General features: G+C 43.4%; 1 protein-coding gene across 2 annotated transcripts; it reads right to left on the bottom strand.

The window, feature by feature from the left end:
* Positions 1-10,758: 10,758 nt before the first annotated feature.
* LOC134541193 (myoglobin-like) lies at positions 10,759-17,275 on the bottom strand. 2 transcript variants are annotated; one of them, XM_063384437.1, is made up of 4 exons: positions 16,877-17,275; positions 13,898-14,089; positions 13,096-13,321; positions 10,759-11,152 (listed from the first exon to the last, which is right to left on the bottom strand). In XM_063384437.1, exons 2-4 carry the CDS (start codon positions 14,038-14,040, stop codon positions 11,000-11,002), a joined length of 522 nt encoding a protein of 173 aa, XP_063240507.1. In that variant the 5' UTR covers positions 14,041-14,089; positions 16,877-17,275; the 3' UTR covers positions 10,759-10,999. The 2 variants fall into 2 exon arrangements, with proteins under 2 accessions (XP_063240507.1, XP_063240508.1); XM_063384438.1 differs by having other exon boundaries at positions 13,073-13,321; positions 16,877-17,211.
* Between the last annotated feature and the right edge of the window lie 103 nt (positions 17,276-17,378).

Here is a 17,378-nt window from a genome sequence, read left to right as displayed (position 1 = left end):
AATTATGACCAGAAAATTCCGTGAAATTTCCACGTCTCTACTTGTAAGCGAGTGCCATTTGATCCAAACGCCCATTAAAACGACGACGGCGAGGGGGAAAAATTTTTCAAGGTTTTCCAGTGTGTGTGTGATGCCGACAACTTGGCGGTCTTTTCATTGGACTTTTACGAGCGACGCCAACAGGCGCGGGAACCCCGTCACATCTGCGCACGTCATCTCGACACAAAGGGCCGTAATACTCCACTGCCGCCTCGCTGTCGGACATACCGCGCGGGGGACAGGGGTGTAGCCAGGGGGGGGTTTTAGGGGTTCAAACCCCCCCCCCCCCCTTAGCACCAAATATTTAATTAATTTCTTATTCATCACTCAAACAAATTTCATATTAAAATTAATAAAAATTTTACCATTACAATATTTAAATTAAAGTATCGAAAACTGCTAAAATAGCACTATTTTACACCTTAAAATACAAATTTTCCCGGGGGAGGGACCCCGGACCCCCCGCTTTAATACAGAGAGGGGTGCCATGCTTCTTAACACCCCCCCATACACAAATCCTGGCTACGCCACTGGCGGGGGATAAGTACGTGCGGGCGCATCTCTCCGCGCGATCAACTGGCATCGGTGCGCCGGGAGGTTTCTGAGCTGCGGTTTCGCCGGGACAGTCCCGGATATACTGGGTTGTCCCGGTGTCCCGCCCGGTTGTTGAAATTGTCCCGGTTTAGATTCAGGGCACAGTTTCTTGGAAATAATTGAGCAAAATTATTAGATCAGAGAATGATTAATCTGCTATTGTGTGATCAGTAACATTTTGGAAAGTAACACAGTAATACAAATTTACAGAAGTCGGCAGCAGAGAAGTTCGTTGGGGGCGAAGCCTGCAGTCGACGTAACCTTGAATCAACCAATACGCAACCCGCCCCCGCGTGATTGTCATTGTCAATATGTTTCCCCACTCTAGCAGCGCCAAAATATACCTACCACTTACGAAACTGCCCGACTTGTACCGAGCACTAACGGAATCTCGCGGTAGTCACCAAGTGAAAAATACGAGTGGTACAACAAGTAGAAAACTGTTTTGTTTTGTAAAAATATCATGTTTGTGTACCATTATGAATAAAATAACAAAGATTATCTATTCTATATGTTAAGTGTTTTTTACATTACTGTTTTCATAACCCCCTCCCCCCCCCCCCCCCCCCGAAACCGACATCCCTAAAACCTAAAGTAAAAAAGACAGAACTGTCCCGGTTGGTCCGTGAAAAAATATGGCAACCCTACTGATGGGTATGGGCATGACTTTATCGTGAAATAATATGGTCGCTCGTTAGACTGCAACAAGGTATGCCCGTTCCCAGCGATTGCTCCCTTGTGATTGGCGGCCGTCTGCGAGGGAAGACATCGCCCTGTCTGGCCGGGCCATTCCGCACTGGATGGCTGTGATTGGTGCGCCGACAGTAGACATGCACCTGGAATAAACCCAGCCAACCACGAGACACAGACAGTGTTACAGAGTTTAAACACGCAGCTGGTCTGGAAAATCTTTTCGCGAAAATTACATGGCCCTACTGATGGGTAGGGACTGGAAAAATTCGCGAGTTCAATGACCTTCAGGATAGACTCCACGATCATCCGCCTACTTGGGCAAACGGCACCTGTTCAGTGGGTGCTGAATTTTGAGGCGTCTCAAGTGTGTAACTTGTGATTGGATACTTCTTTGATTGATGGTCTCTAATAGGTAGAGACCTGAAAAATTCGCGGGTTCATTTCGTGTTATGCTAAAATTCAAATAATTATACCTTAGTGCTACGTCTGCCATTGGTCCACTGTTAATCTGGAGTACTGAGGGCCAATTAGAGACCCTCACTCATAGAAGTGTCGAATCACAGGGCCACCCAGTCGAGACGACTCACAAGTCAGCAGCCAATGAACAGTTGGCATTTGCCCGAGTGTGTAGAGGATATTGGAGTATATCCTGGAGGTCATTGAACCCGCGAATTTTTCCGGTCTCTACTAATAGGCCAAGAGTCCTACATATTAACAGTGAACTAATAGCAGAAGCAGCACTAAATGAACCCGTGATTTTTTTCCGGTCTCTACTGATGGGGGCTACAGTTTCCGAGCGTTACGAAAATTCTCGATCGCACGAGGGGAATAGTGAGGTGCATGGTGGGGGTAACCGGTAGAGGAGGAGAGTGCGTCAGAGGCGACGCCACTCTCAACGCATGTGCTAGCGGTCGAATGGGAAGACGGTCAAATGGGGCTCCGGGGATAATCACGTAGCGTGCTGTACGCTAATTGTAACGGCCGAATGGTTAGACGGTTAGGATAGGTAGAAAAGACGCAGCAGTGATGCCACGGAATTCTCGTAACGCTGCTTGTTTTTTGTCTACTCCTCAGTTTTTCGTAACGGTGGACGATTGACGCTGCCATATTGCTGTTATTTTTTTTTTAGAGTATCTACAGTTTATTTTTGCATTTGTGCAATTAACTTTATAAGTAGAGACCTGCAAAATTCGCGGTTTTCGATGGCCTTCAGGATAGACTGCACATACCCCTGTACACTCGGGCTAATAACGCAAGTTCATTGGCTGCCGACTTGCAAGTCGTCTCAGCTGGTTCGTCTGTGATTCGATCCGTCTTTGGTTGAGGGTTTATAACTGGTTGAGATTCGTCCAGACGAACAGTAAGCCAATAGCAAAATCATCTAAGAGGTATATTTGTTTGAATTATAGCCTATCACCGAATGAATCCGCGAATTTTGCAGGTCTCTAGTCATAAACAAGAAGTTTCACTTCCGCCGCGCGAGGACTCCACAAACACACATCTTTTTTTTTTATATTGTAAAAGAAACTGAAATAGTCATGTAAAATTGCAGTTATTTATAAATTGGTACATTTACATGAAAACAACTGTATGGTTAAAAATATATATATATATTGTTCGCAGTAATACTTGGTTTCTGATTCTCACCCACATATTCATGAGCTGCGTACTGTCCCAGTGCGTCTTCAAGAGAGTTAGAACGGTTACCTTAACAACTTCCCAGCATTGTCTGCGCACATGATAAGCATAATAAAATAAAACAAGTCCAACTATCGAATATTTGATTATCTTTTCCATGGTTTAAAAATATTTTCTTGGATGAAACATCAATTAAAATATGAGATTATGCAACAAATATTTGTAAGAAACACGCAGTATTTTCAAGAAAAACCAATTTTATTTATGCAAAAATTATCTCAGTAACGTGTTGTACAAAGGCACAACATCTTTCTTGAATAATCCATTAATTTTTCCGGTTTATATATTTTTTCCGTACCTCTAAATACGCGAAATTTCCGTATCTCTGTATATACGTGTTTCTGGTATTGCGTTTAACGTGTAAGGCAACAAATTACTTTGAGGAAAGAGCTTTGAAATTACGCGTGATGCAATTATTGCGCGAGTGATTCAATTTTAAACGGTGTCTTCACTCGCGGCTCACGCAACGAATTTCTCGGGAGTTGATAGCCAGCCTGGGCTCGACCGCGCGAATCTGTTATCGTTGGCAGATGTGTGGTCGCCTTTCTCGTGGGAATGTGCGTGTGCGGTGTGCAGTGTGCGTGTGTGTTCTTATGGCTAGGGAGGAGGGGCACCGTGTTAGGATATGTAACTGCACCGCGCTTTGCTGCTCTGTTAGAAACTACACTATCAGTAACCGCGCTGTTAGAAACTGAAATGTGAATGTATTTTATTTAATGATTAATTTTTTTTCGACCAAAGTAATTCATCATAGAAAAAAAAATTTAAAAAAAATTTCAGCATATATTTATATTACATATTTATTTTGTATTTATAAATTGTAATTTTTGTTTCACTAAACGAACATGACTCGTTAACTGAAGCATTTAGCATTACTCGGGCTGAACGTAGTGTGAAGAGGATTATATAGAGATATTATAATATATGTATAAATATAGTGATATTTAGAGAGGGACATTATATAAGGAAATAGATGGAGTTGGTTTGTATACGCTGACATTTCGGTCGAAATTGCAGTCGTCATCGTCAGGGTAACAGACTCCCACTGAGGATGCTAAGTGGGAGAACATTACTCTGATGATGGTGATCGAAATGTCGACCAATCTTTTTTCGACGCGGCTAAAGCCCACAAGCAAAGAAACAGCAGACAATAGCGGCGAAAGCTGGTGATCATTATCATTAGTCTCGTTTGCTTGCCGAACCTAACAACACCCAGCGACTGCTGTTTCCAAGATGCGGCTATCCTTGTCAGAGTTAACGAAAGACTGCAAAGAAATGCCACCTTCATTAAAAATAATATTCACGTCTTCTATTGTCTATAGTTTTTTTTTTTTTTAACAGAGCGAAGGAGAGAATGTGAGCAAGTAATTCAGTACTCAGTAGGGCCGTGTAATTTTCGCGAAACGATTTTCCGACCAGCTGTGTGTTAAAACTCTGCAGCATTTTTCTGTGTCTCGTGGATGGCTGGGTTTATTCCAGGCGCATGTCTACTGTCGGCGCACCAATCACAGCCATCCAGTGCGGAAGCAAATACTTCCTTAATGGCCCGGCCAAAAATGGCGATGGCTTCTCTCGCAGACGGCCGCCAATCACAAGGGAGCAATCGCTATAGCAGGTATACCTTGTTGCAGTCTAACGAGCAGTCAGATTATTTCGCAAAAAATGCATACCCCTACTAATAAGTAAATCATGAATATTATCTTGCTGAAAACACAATAGGAAAACTTATTTCCAAAAAGTACCATTAATTTTTTTTTTACTTTACAAAATGCAATAACTCAGATACGTAATTAAAAAAAAATTATTGCTACATTATTAAATTGTGTCGACATGCGTATATCTGGCATCAGAGCGCACCGAAGCAAGGACATCGTTGGTGGGGGTTAAGGGGCCCGCCTCGTCAGGGGTGTGTGTGTGTCAGGCGAGGCGGGATGATAAGCGCGACGCTCGCTGGTGCTTCTAGTGCGGTGTCTCCTCTGGACTGGCGCGCAGTCTTCTCGTCGTGCGTATGAGCGGCGACCGTAACATTACATGGCCGAGAAATGAAGGTAAAGGTGTAATGCAAGTCCCTTAAGTGCTTTCAAGAATCTGTACCGGTTGTTTTACGCCTGAAAAATTTCTCTGAAAACATGCGTTTTAGCCATTTTCAACTCTTCTAAAAAAAATACAGATTAAAAACTTAAATTCGTAATCAAGAGTACTTCTCGGGCCTCAGCGAGCTCTTGAATGCTTTTCGTGAGCAGACCCCACTCGGGTGTCTCGAGTGGTTTTGAAATCGCGTTGTTTTTCCTGGAGCTCTGCGCACCGTGTGTGTGCCCGGGTAGGTAAGGGCCTTAATCTCTCACCGACCAAGGACGAGGCAGGCCTCGGGGAACGGCACAGACGACGTGGAAGCACAGACCACAGCTGTGCCGCCGGCAAAGGGGGACGCAGTTACGCCCTTTGGTGCCGCGCGGGCACGGAGCTGCCAAGAATGCGCGCAAGTGGCCTCCTTCAGCCAATTGCGAGTCGCGCGCGGTGTTTGCTATGGCCGCGCGCTCAAGGTCACCACGGACGCTTACCCAAGGGCACAAGCGACTTAGGCAGCTGCGTTACAGCGTTTTCCACCCCCACCACCCAAACCCAACTTAAAAAATATTTATATATATATATTTTTTTGGTCATGCACACTGATTATAAATTACTAGAGGCATGCAGATTTCGCGAAAAGATTCCGAGACTAGATGAATATTGAAACACCGGTAACACCGTCTGTGTTTCGTGATTGGGTGAGTTACTCCCAGGTACATATCGTTTGTGACAACACCCAATTCATGGAGACCTGCAAAATTCGCGGATTCATTCGGTGATAGGCTAGAATTCAAACACATATATCTACCTCTTAGATAATTTTGCTATTGGCTTACTGTTCATCTGGACGAATCTCAACCAGTTATAAACTCTCAACCAAAGAAGTATTGAATCACAGACAAACCAGCTGAGACTACTTACAAGTCGGCAGCCAATGAACTTGCGTTATTTGCCCGAGTGTACAGGGGTATGTGCAGTCTATCCTGAAGGCCATCGAAACCGCGAATTTTGCAGGTCTCTACCAATACACAGTGATTCATTTGCGGAAGTAAACGCGTCCTGAGTGGCTCGGTCAAACAAGGGCAACTGACTTCTCTCGCAGACGGCCCGCCAATCACAAGGAAGAAATAACAGGTGCGGGTATACGTTGTTGCAGTCTGATAAGTGTTCAGATCTTTTCGCGAAAAATGCCCGCCCCTAGAAATTACTAGAGACCTGAAAAATTCGCGGGTTCATTACGTGTTATGCTAAAATTCAAATAATTATACCTTAGTGCTGCTTCTGCCATTGGTCCACTGTTAATCTGGAGGACTGGAGGGCCAATTAGAGACCCTCACTCGTAGAAGTGTCGAATCACAGGGCCACCCAGTCGAGACGACTCACAAGTCAGCAGCCAATGAACAGTTGGCATTTGCCCGAGTGTGTAGAGGATATTGGAGTCTATCCTGGAAGGAACCCGCGAAATTTTACCGGCCTCTACGCATAAGGCCAGGGGCTTAGCCAGGGAGGGGGGGGGGGGTTGGGGTTCAAACCACCCCACCCCCCCTTCTTAGCACCAAATCTTTAATTAATTTATATTCATCACTCAAACAAATTTCATATTAAAATTAATAAAAATTTTACCATTACAATATTTAAATTTAAGTACCGAAAACTGCTAAAATAGCACTATTTTACACCTAAAAATGCAAATTTTCCCGGGGGAGGACCTCCGGCCCCTACTTTAATACCGGGGGGGGGGGGGGAGGGATGCTTCTTAACACTCCCCATACACGAATCCTGGCTACGCCACTGCATAAGGCATGTTCGGCGACGGGCCCCTCTTTCGGACGCCCAAGCCGACACGTGCAGTCGCGGGCAGGAAGTGCAACGGCCCGAACACGGCCCGTCCGGCCAGGTGTCGGCGCTGCGGCCCGACGCGCGCATGCGCCTCACGGAGGACTCCGGCGGCAGAACAAGATGGATGTCTTCCTTGCTCGCGAGCTGGCGTCACAGGATTTTTTTTTTCCTAACCTAACTAAAACCTTTGAATATATATATACTGTATAGAAGTCGCCAGCCCAGGTTAAAAATTCTAATACGGTTTTGAGGTAGTTGGTTAATTCACCGCCGCAATCGCCACCATCTCTAGGGCATCGACTTGTGGTGGTCCCTAGCGGACAAGTGTCGAACTCTTCAAACACCCCTTCCCCCTCCTGTTGAACGACCCAGAGCTGCAGTGAATGATGGATGAGGGGTGCGGGGAATGACAGCGGGCGACAGTGCTGCGCTCTAACGTGTAAATAACAAATAAGACGATACAGGGCGTTACGGCAGCGCACTGCAGCGGTGAAGTTCCCAAGCTGCTCATTATACGCTTCTGAAAAACGTAGAGTAAATCCTATCCACTCGCGACTTCTATACAGTATATATATTCAAAGCTAAAACTAAGAGTATTTTGGAGGGGTCCGGGTTAGGGAGGGACCTAGGTGCGTCTCAGGCCGAAGCCTATACGCCTAGTCATGCTGGGATTAGCCATGCAAGGAGAGGGTCGCATGCATCATGTGCTAGGAGGGGATTGGCCAGCCATGGCAGCGATTGGCGCCATGACTAACTCCCCTCACTCTTAAATCTAGACTTTAACTAGAGATAGGTTGGGCTCAGGTGAAACCTGCATAGACACAGGGAAAACCCTGGGCACATTCATGCGGGATGCAAATTGGCATGCATTACGTGTAGGAATTTACAGGAGACAGAGGATGGTCTGGACGAAGTGTTGGACAGAGTAGAAAAGAGTCTACCATGCGGGGGTTGGTTTTTTTTCTCCCGCACTGGATGGTTGTGATTGGCGTGCTGACGGTATACATGGCGTCACAGGGACGGGAGAGCCTCGCCCACGAACGATCCCGAAGTTCTCCGAAGATTTGTCGATCGCTAGGGACCGGAAAAATTCGCGAGTTCAATGACCTCCAGGATGGACTCCAAATTCCTCTGCCCTACTTGGGCAAACGGCGCCTGTTCAGAATGGGTGCTGAATTTTGAGGCGTCTCAAGTGGGTAACTTGTGGTTGGATACTTCTTTGATTGATGGTCTCTAATTGGCTAAGAGTCCTACATATTAACAGTGAACCAATAGCAGAAGCAGCGCAACGGTATAATTATTTGAATTTTAGCATATCACGAAATGAACCTGCGAATTTTTCCGGTTACTAATTATTATTGTTTTTTTTTGTTTTTTTTTAAAGATATATTTATGTATCCTCGTCATCCACGCACGTGCAACCTCTTCCTGTCCTACGAGTGACGCCGACTCTGCCGTGTCATGTTTCCTCGTGGCGCCTGCGGACCTCGGCATTGCGTCAGCCTTGCCGCGTCACGCAGGCTGTCACGCAGGCAGTCACGCAGTCGGTGGCGAGGAAAAACAAACTATGTAAACGAAAAGTACGTTAAGGGGCCCGCCTCGTCAGGGGTGTATGTGTGTCAGGCGAGGCGGGATGATAAGCGCGACGCTCGCTGGTGCTTCTAGCGCGGTGTCTCCTCTGGACTGGCGCGCAGTCTTCTCGTCGTGCGTATGAGCGGTGACCGTAACATTACATGGCGGAGAAATGAAGATAAAGGTGTAATGCAAGTCCCTTAAGTGCTTTCAAGAATCTGTACCACTTGTTTTACACCTAAAAATTACTCTGAAAACATGTGTTTCAGCCATTTTAACTCTTCTAGAAATACAGTTTAAAAACATGATCCAAAATTAAAAGTACTTTTCGGGCCTCAGCGCACTCTTAAATGCTTTTCGTAAGCAGACCCCCACTAGGATATCTTGAGTAGTTTTGAAATCGCATTGTTTTTCCTGAAGCTCTGCACACCGTCTGTGTGACCAGATAGGCAGGCCCCTTAAGTGGGTCTACGATTGAAAAAAAAAGAAAAGAATTATAGACTTGACCTGTACACCGACAAGCACGTAGCTAAGTAACATCGAGTTTATGATTGATTCGTTAGGTTAGTTTCTAATAGTGCATTTTCTAACATTGCAGTTTATAACAGTGCAGTTACTAACATTGCAGTTTCTAACATTGCAGTTTTTAACGGTGCAATTTCTGACAGTGAAGGTTTTAACAGCGCAGTTTCTGACAGTGCAGTTTCCAAAATTGAAGTTTCTAACATTTAAGTTTCTAACATTGCAGTTACTAACGGTGCAATTTCTAACAGTGCAGTTTCTAACCGCGCAGTTTCTAACATTGCAGTTTCTAACAGCGCAGTTTCTGACAGCACAGTTTCAGACACTGCAGTTTCTGATCGTGTAGTTTATAACATTGCAGTTTCTAAACGATGAAGTTTCTAACAGCGCAGTTTCTGACAGTGCATTTTCTAACATTGCAGTTTCAGACACTGCAGTTTCTAACAGCGCAGTTTCTAACATTGAAGTTTCTGACAGTGCAGTTTCTAACGGTACAGTTTCTAACATTGTAGTTTCTAACGGTGAAATTGCTAACATTTCAGTTTCTAACAGCGCGGTTTCTGACAGTGTAGTTTCTAACAGAGCAGCAAAGCGCGGTGCAGTTACATAGCCTAACACGGTGCCCCTCTTCTCTAGCCATAATAACACACACGCACACTGCACACCGCACACGCACATTCCCACGAGAAAGGCGACCACACATCTGCCAACGATAACAGAATCACGCGGTCGAGCCCATGCTGGCTATCAACTCCCGAGAAATTCGTTGCGTGAGCCGCGAGTGAAGACACCGTTTAAAATTGAATCACTCGCGCAATTATTGTATCACGCGTAATTTCAAAGCTCTTTCCTCAAAGTAATTTGTTGCCTTACACGTTAAACGCAATACCAGAAACACGTATATACAGAGATACGGAAATTTCGCGTATTTAGAGGTACGGGAAAAAATATATAAACCGGAAAAATTAATGGATTATTCAAGAAAGATGTTGTGCCTTTGTACAACACGTTACTAAGATAATTTTTGCATAAATAAAATAGGTTTTTCTTGAAAATACTGCGTGTTTCTTACAAATATTTGTTGCATAATCTCATATTTTAATTGATGTTTCATTCAAGAAAATATTTTTAAACCATGGAAAAGATAATCAAATATTCGATAGTTGGACTTGTTTTTTTCTATAATTCCTATGTTAATTAATTGGCTCGTGGTATTTTATTTTGATCAGAAATGTCTTAAGCTATAAAAATATGGTTTTAAAATGCAAGATCTAAAAATTAAGAAATGTGCATCTGCTAGTTATGAAAATTGTTACAAATTAAGTTGGTACATGTTCGTTTAACCAAACAAACAAAAACTATGCAATGTATAAATCTGTACTTCGGAAGAATGAAACGTATGTCACAAAAAAAACATATTTTTCAAAGAGAGCATTTTACAGAATTTTAATACAGTGCCTCACTTATTTACTCAACTATTTTTTCTCCCCGAAATTAGCGTAGATGCCAATGCCAATTAGAGAACCTCAAATGGTGGTCAGGTTTATGGTTAAGAGTTTTTTTTATGCCCAAGAAGTGAACGTGGTGTCTTTCATATGCCTTCTGAAACTTTGTTGACTTTAGATGGGATTACTTTTTGGCAGGAAAAAAGGGTTCAAACATTATTTAAAAAAAAAAATGCATTCACATTACCTTCACACACCCTTCATATTCTTTGCCATAATTGCCATGTTGATTGACTCCCGCTGTTTTTTTTATTTAGATCAAGATCGACTTAAGCTACAACAAAAGTATCGTTCTTCAAAAGTGCACGTTATAAGAGTAATGAAATTCAGGTGCAGTCCATGTCTGGACTTGAGAGGTTGTCTGTCGGTCCGGATATTTTTGGTGTCTGTTATCCGGTCAGAGATGGAAATACAAATTTTTCTTCTTTTCTTTTTCTTTTTCTCGTTCCTCCTGATGGCGGTGAATTTCACTTCTTCGACTGTCTCATCCCTTCCTCGAGCCCCGCTAGGAGACCGGAGAACATGAAGTCCAGTGTCCTGCACCACGCATCCTGCGCCCTGTCGTCCATTTCGTCCTCCAGGTGCCGCGTCAGCACTTCCAGTATCTCCCTCCTCAGATCCTGGAACAGCGCGGGTGGAGGGGTTCCGACTCGGCGCAACAGCAGACAATCCTCAGCAGCCGGCGTCACACTCTCGGGGGCAACGAAGAAAACGCATCACTCGTAGAGACCGGAAAAAAAATTCGCGGGTTCAATGACCTCCAGGATGGACTTCAATATCCTCTACACACTCGTGGCAAATGCCCAACTGTTTATTGGCTGCTGACTTGTGAGTATCGTCACGACTGGGTGGCCTGTGATTTGACTCTTCTACGAGTGAGGGTCTCTAATTGGCCCTCAGTCCTCCAGATTAACAGTGGACCAATGGCAGAAGCAGCACTAAGGTATAATTATTTGAATTTTAGCATAGCACGTAATGAACCCGCGAATTTTTCAGGTCTCTACGCAACAGTCAAAAAAGTGTTCCTCTGTAAACCTCACTACAAAATTTCCTGATAACAAAAAATATCTAAATGTTTTGCACCTGGCATTTATTAAGAATTTGTTTGGTTCCACGCTACAAATAACCACTAAGGTGATAAACAAAAAACATTCATGTTTTTTTTTTTTTTCAAAATAAAATTTAAATTAGTGAATGTTGGGAAATGTTTGGTGAAATTTATCCCAGTTACTCTTTTGTATCACTAATAATTTAATGAATTAATTAATTTGGGTTTTTAATCTTCCTAGGTAGGTAAACGTTTTATACGACTTTTTTTTTTACATATGAACAGGAAAATGTTTCGTGGGTATCTCTAGCAAATACTGTAATTTCCAGTGGATAATCGCGTAAAGGTCACCTGTTACACTGTTTTTTTTTTGTCAATTGAATTGAAATTAAAGTGTAAAATCACAGATATCCGTAAATTTGTACATTTACATGAATTTAACAATATCGCTACAAAAAATGATTGCAGTTATACTGGTCTCGAATTCTTACCCAGGCATTTATGGCTTGTGTTGTCTCAGTGCCACCGACAGTTAAGTTTGGCAAGCTTGTTTCCAGCTTGATCCGAGATTGAATACTTGTAGGGTCACACTTATGGCAAGCTTAGTATTCTATCAGAACCATCATTTTGATCCACCACTATTTTCTGCTACTGGGTGCCAAAATATGGGGATCTTTAATATGTCACGTTCTCTATCCCATTTGATCTACCAGATCTACCTTTGGTGTCCAACGCTACTGAGTACTAAAATGTGAGGATGTTTGATTCCCCATGTACTCTATCATCTTGGATCTACCAGATATACCTTTGGTGTCCAGCACTACTGAGGACCAAAATTTGAGGATGTTTAATCCCCCAGATACACTTTCCCCTTGTATCTTCCAGATCTACCTCTGGTGTCCTCTTCTGCTGCTTAGGATCAAAATGTACTCTATCCTCTTGGATAAAAGATCTACCTCTCGTGTCTAGTGATAATGGTTGCCAAAATGTGGTGGGCTTTACTTCCTTATGTCCTCTATCCACTTGGATCTACCAGATCTACCTCTGGTGTCCAATGCTGATGAGGACCAAAATGTGAGGATGTTTAATCCCCCATATACACTATCCCCTTGGGTCTAACAGCTCTACCTCTGGCGTCCAGCACTGCTGAGGACCAAAATGTACTCTATCCTCTTGGATCTTAAGATCTACCTCTGGTGTCCAGTGTTAATGAGTGCCAAAATGTGGTGGCGCTTTACTTCCTCATGTCCTCTATCCCCTTGGATCTAACAATTCTACCTCTGGTGTCCAACGCTGCTGAGGACCAAAATGTACTCTATCCTCTTGGATCTACCAATTCTACCTCTAGTGTCCAACGCTGTTGAGGATCAAAATGTACTCTATCCTCTTGGATCTATCAGTTCTACCTCTGGTGTCCAACACTGCGGAGTGCAAGAAAGTGAGAATGTTAAATCCCTCGTGTCCTCTATCCACTCGGATCTACCAGATCTACCTCTGCGGCGGGTGGAGACGCACCAGGAAGTGGAACTCCTTGACGTGCCACTTGGCGTGGAGGCGGCCCTGGTCGCGCATGACCCGCAGGTCGGCGTCGGGCCGCGAAAGTCCGTCCACCACGCGGGTCAGCGCCTGCATCACCGTGGCGCCGTGCGACTCGAGCGCCTTGTGCCGCCGCAGCGCCTCCAGCGGCAGGTGCGCGAGGCTGCGGAACAGCTTCTGGTACTCCGGGTGTTTGGTGAACATCCTGCACGGGGAGGGAGCGCTGGGCATCACGCGACTGCAAAGTCCCCGTCACTAGGTCACCATCATAACACCCTCGCTGGACGTCACGAAATTTTGGATTCTATCTCCCCGAAGGGTTGCCACGGGCTCAAGGGTTCATCAAATAAGTAAAAAAAAAAGGGGGGGGGGTTGTATGTACAGTCGGTTTACGGACGATGATTTTACTTGATAACGTCATAAGAAAACATTGATGAAAAATTTGCATACTTTTTTTAATTTTCAAATATTATTTGCAGTTTTTTTTGTAAATTTAATTTGAATAATTTTGTTTAGATATAATCACGAACAATTAGGTAAAAAAAAAAGCCCACCTTAACCTGTTCGGATATTATAGAAGATTTTCCTCGCACGGTGGTTGGCCGGTTCTTGCACGCTGGGCTCTTGGCGGAACGTGACCCTTTTGTTCGTGCGTGCAGCCGGCGTTCATCGATTTATTAGACGTTGTCACGTCAATAAAAAAAAAGCGGGTTACTCGTGTGTGTTCTCGTTGCAATACATATATCTAGACACTGTTCCGGACCAGGAATGAAGGACTCACGTGACGAAGACGTCGACGCCTACGGCAGCCAGGTTCTGCTCGATGGCCCGCCAGTGACCTTGAACGAGCCTCACGTCCTCCCTGGTCAGCCCCGACAGCGTGTCAGCCACTCCGCTGCCCCTCTTGCTCCTGCCGGCGGCCATTTTGATGGGGGAGGGGGGCGCCGGGCCCGTCTTAAACTATGCCGGGGCCCTTCGGCACACAAGAATTTGATGCCCCTTCTTGGAAAGTAAAGGTAGCGAACTATACTAAACTTTTTTTTCCTATTATTATCTATTTAGAGACCGGAAAAATTCGCGAGTTCATTTTGTGATATGCTAAAAATTCAAACAATCATACCGTTGTGCTGCTTCTGATATTAGTCCACTGTCAGTATGTAGGACTCTTTGCCAATTAGAGACCATCAGTCAATAAAGTATCCAATCACAAGTTACCCACTTGAGACGCCTCAAAATTCAGCACCCAATGAACAGGCGCCATTTGTCCAAGTAGGGCAGAGGATCGTGGAGTCTATCCTAGAGGTCATTGAACTCGCGAATTTTTCCAGTCTCTACCTACCTGCAAAATTCGCGGATTCATTTCGCGATAGGATAGAGTCCAAATACTTTTGGCATTATTTTGCTTCAGTGATTGGGCCACAGTTTATCTGAAGGACTCTGGGCCAATGAAAAATCTTTAACAGAAGAATTAGCGAATCACGATCATTCCAGTCAACAGGTGTTACGAGTTGGTAACCAATCCGCAGATGTAATTTGCACGAGTGCATAGAGGATCATGGAGTCTATCCTTTAGGGATTTGAAATCGCGAATTTTACAGGTCTCTACCTATGGGTAATGAAGGGGTCAGTATAGTTTGCGAAATTTAGTCCCTAAGAGGTGGTAAGGGATTCGAGACGAGTGAAAATCACGCGAGGCGTCAGAGAAGACTGATCACCGCACACTCTATGGACTGCATCCGTTTAGGATACCTAACATTTGTTTATTGTCCCCCCCGAATCAAGACGCCCGAGCAGACTTTTATTTTGTGCCGATGTGAGGGGGTTAGTGATATTAATGGTTAATGATATTACTTAGTATGCCGCTGGTTTTTTTTTTGTTACGATTAAGATAATGGTTTCTTTCGGGATTTCGGTTTGAGCAAAATCTTCTGTGGCCATTTGAGCAAAATCTTCTATGGACAATGTCAACATCTATTTAAGGCCTCGTTTGGGCTGTGCAGCTTGACTTTTGGAGCTGGAGTGGTTTACGTGGTTGATCGCTAGATGTTGTACTTAGTGAATTAGGTGTGCGTTCTGAAATATTGTTGATTAGTGCAACCCGACAAACCAATAATTTTGACGGTGCGCTGTTAGGTACTGTGCTCGACAAAAATGTTTTGAGGATAAATGTGAGAGAAAATGTCGGTCCTTCGGGGCCCTGGGCACGGGCCCCGTGTGCCCTTACGGTAAAATTGTATTTTTGTGTGTGTGGGGGGGGGGGGGGGGGAGAATGTGTTCCAAAGCTGCGAACAATCAGGAAACCCTCTCGATTCTCCTTGGCGAGAGAGGGTGAGTAGAGACGGGAAACCTAAGATGTCCATCAAGTTCTGTCCCTGCCCGAACACGCCCGAATATTCACCTTCGGCTAACCTCGGGATTTGTTTTATTTTTGCGCAGGAAAAATGAATTCAAATATTAAAAGTGGTCGGTTAGGTTACGGTTAGTTAAGTCAGTATAGCTACATTAAAATAAACAGAGAAATATAAATATATATAAATAAACCCGAGGTTGGCCTAAGGTGAATATTCGGGCGTGTTCGGGCAGGGACAGAACTTGATGTACATCTTAGGCTTCCCGAGTAGAGACGAGAGAAACTGCCAGACCTTCAGTAGGAGAAGAAAGCTACCTGAAGATGCTTCGCCCGCAATGCTGTGCCGACTGGAAAATTTTCGGCGAGCTTTTGAATTTGGCCTTCCTCGCGGCTAGAACCTCATCAAATTTACGAAGTTCTGTGCCTCCCCGGGAAAAAAAAAGAAACTATTTATTTATTTATTTATTACACTGCGGCAATTCATCCCCGAGACATTGGTTGTGGTTTTTCATCCCTGTGAGCTGTATAGGCTATCATTTTTTTTATGCACTTACGTATTAACGCCACCGCAGCTACCTTTAAATTAAATATTGTGGATGGTTGGTTGGGTTAGTATAGCTACATTTTTAAAAAAACTATTAAATATTTATTATGGTTGCTGAGGAATTACCAATTTAAGTTGTGGCCAAAAGTTCACATTATTTCACAGTATTTTTAATGTTGCTGTACCAACCCAACAAACCGTCCACAATATTTAAAGGTAGCTGCGTTGGCGTCAATACGCAAGTACCATTTTAATTTATAACGGACAGCCATCAGTTCACAGGAGTGAAAGTGACAACAACAACCCGAACCGTTCGAATGTTTACAGATTTTAAAGGTTATGTTAGGTTTGGTCAGTGTAATATATAATAGTCCGTTTTTTTTCCTTGGATGGTGGCGGTTAGATGAGATTATTGCATCGTAATTTAAATGAAAGAAATGTTAATTTAGGTTGAAGTCATTTAAAATACTATATGACCGTAAAAATAAATAAATCCTTGCAATGTGGTTTTTTTTTTCACGAGTCATCGGCAAACTTCTGAGAACTTCGGAAATGTTCGGGTGTAAGCTGTAGGCTTCCCGTTATAAATTGTGATGGCAAAACCTACCGTAGACGTATAAAGGTTAAAAAATTTAAAAAAAAATATTAATTTAAAAAAGAAATAACCGTAAATATGCCATCACAAAGGTTTTAACAATCAATTAGCAAGAATTTAGGGTTATAATTCGTTGTAACCAGAAATTTTCTTTGCTATCACTATGGGAAAGTAGTGTGAGGGTTATTTTAATTTATTACTTCAAATATAAACATGTCATGAACACGCCTACTGCCGTAACTTCTTACCTCCATGACTTGAACATGCTTACCTGTGTTGCTTTGATTAGATGCAATAATAACTTTCTGTTCATTTGCTTCTGATGTAGAACAGTTCACAAAAAAAATCAACCCGTCGAAGTTTTGACAACCATCAAAATGACATATCGTTCATGACACTGCAATATGTCGTAACCCTCAATTCCAACCAAACTGACTTTGAGACATTGTCAGACTCGTTGTTTACATCTACACCTTCCACAAAAATGTCATATCCCTCAAAAAATGTTTGCTGTTATATTTTGATGAAAAACAAAATGTTGTAACCCCAGTGTTCTGCTGGGCTAGTTCCAAAATGTTTCTGTTGTAAACTTGTACTGTTGTGGTATATGACATATTGCAGTGTCATGAACGATATGCAAGTACTCAGTGCAAAAAAAAATTTAATTTTACGATGAATAAACTTAATAAACACTATATTTTTATTATTCGTAGCAGCCAACAGCGAGATCTTAAATTTCCAAACAAGGTTATCATAGACTAATGAACATCCAA

This window comes from Bacillus rossius, chromosome 18 (genome assembly GCF_032445375.1).
Source record: "Bacillus rossius redtenbacheri isolate Brsri chromosome 18, Brsri_v3, whole genome shotgun sequence".
NCBI lineage: Eukaryota > Metazoa > Arthropoda > Insecta > Phasmatodea > Bacillidae > Bacillus > Bacillus rossius.
Note: the sequence above shows the minus strand (reverse complement) of the source record. Positions and strands in the feature narration are given on the sequence as shown.

What these genes read in the sequence shown, in the direction of transcription:
- LOC134541193 (XM_063384437.1), bottom strand. Translation starts at nt 14,040, where the DNA reads ATGGCCGCCGGCAGGAGCAAGAGGGGCAGCGGAGTGGCTGACACGCTG. An exon ending in GGCGTCGACGTCTTCGTCAC is followed by an intron (nt 13,322 to 13,897) that starts GTGAGTCCTTCA and finishes CTCCCCGTGCAG; the next exon opens with GATGTTCACCAAACACCCGG. An exon ending in TCAAGGAGTTCCACTTCCTG is followed by an intron (nt 11,153 to 13,095) that starts GTGCGTCTCCAC and finishes GCGCTGTTCCAG; the next exon opens with GATCTGAGGAGGGAGATACT.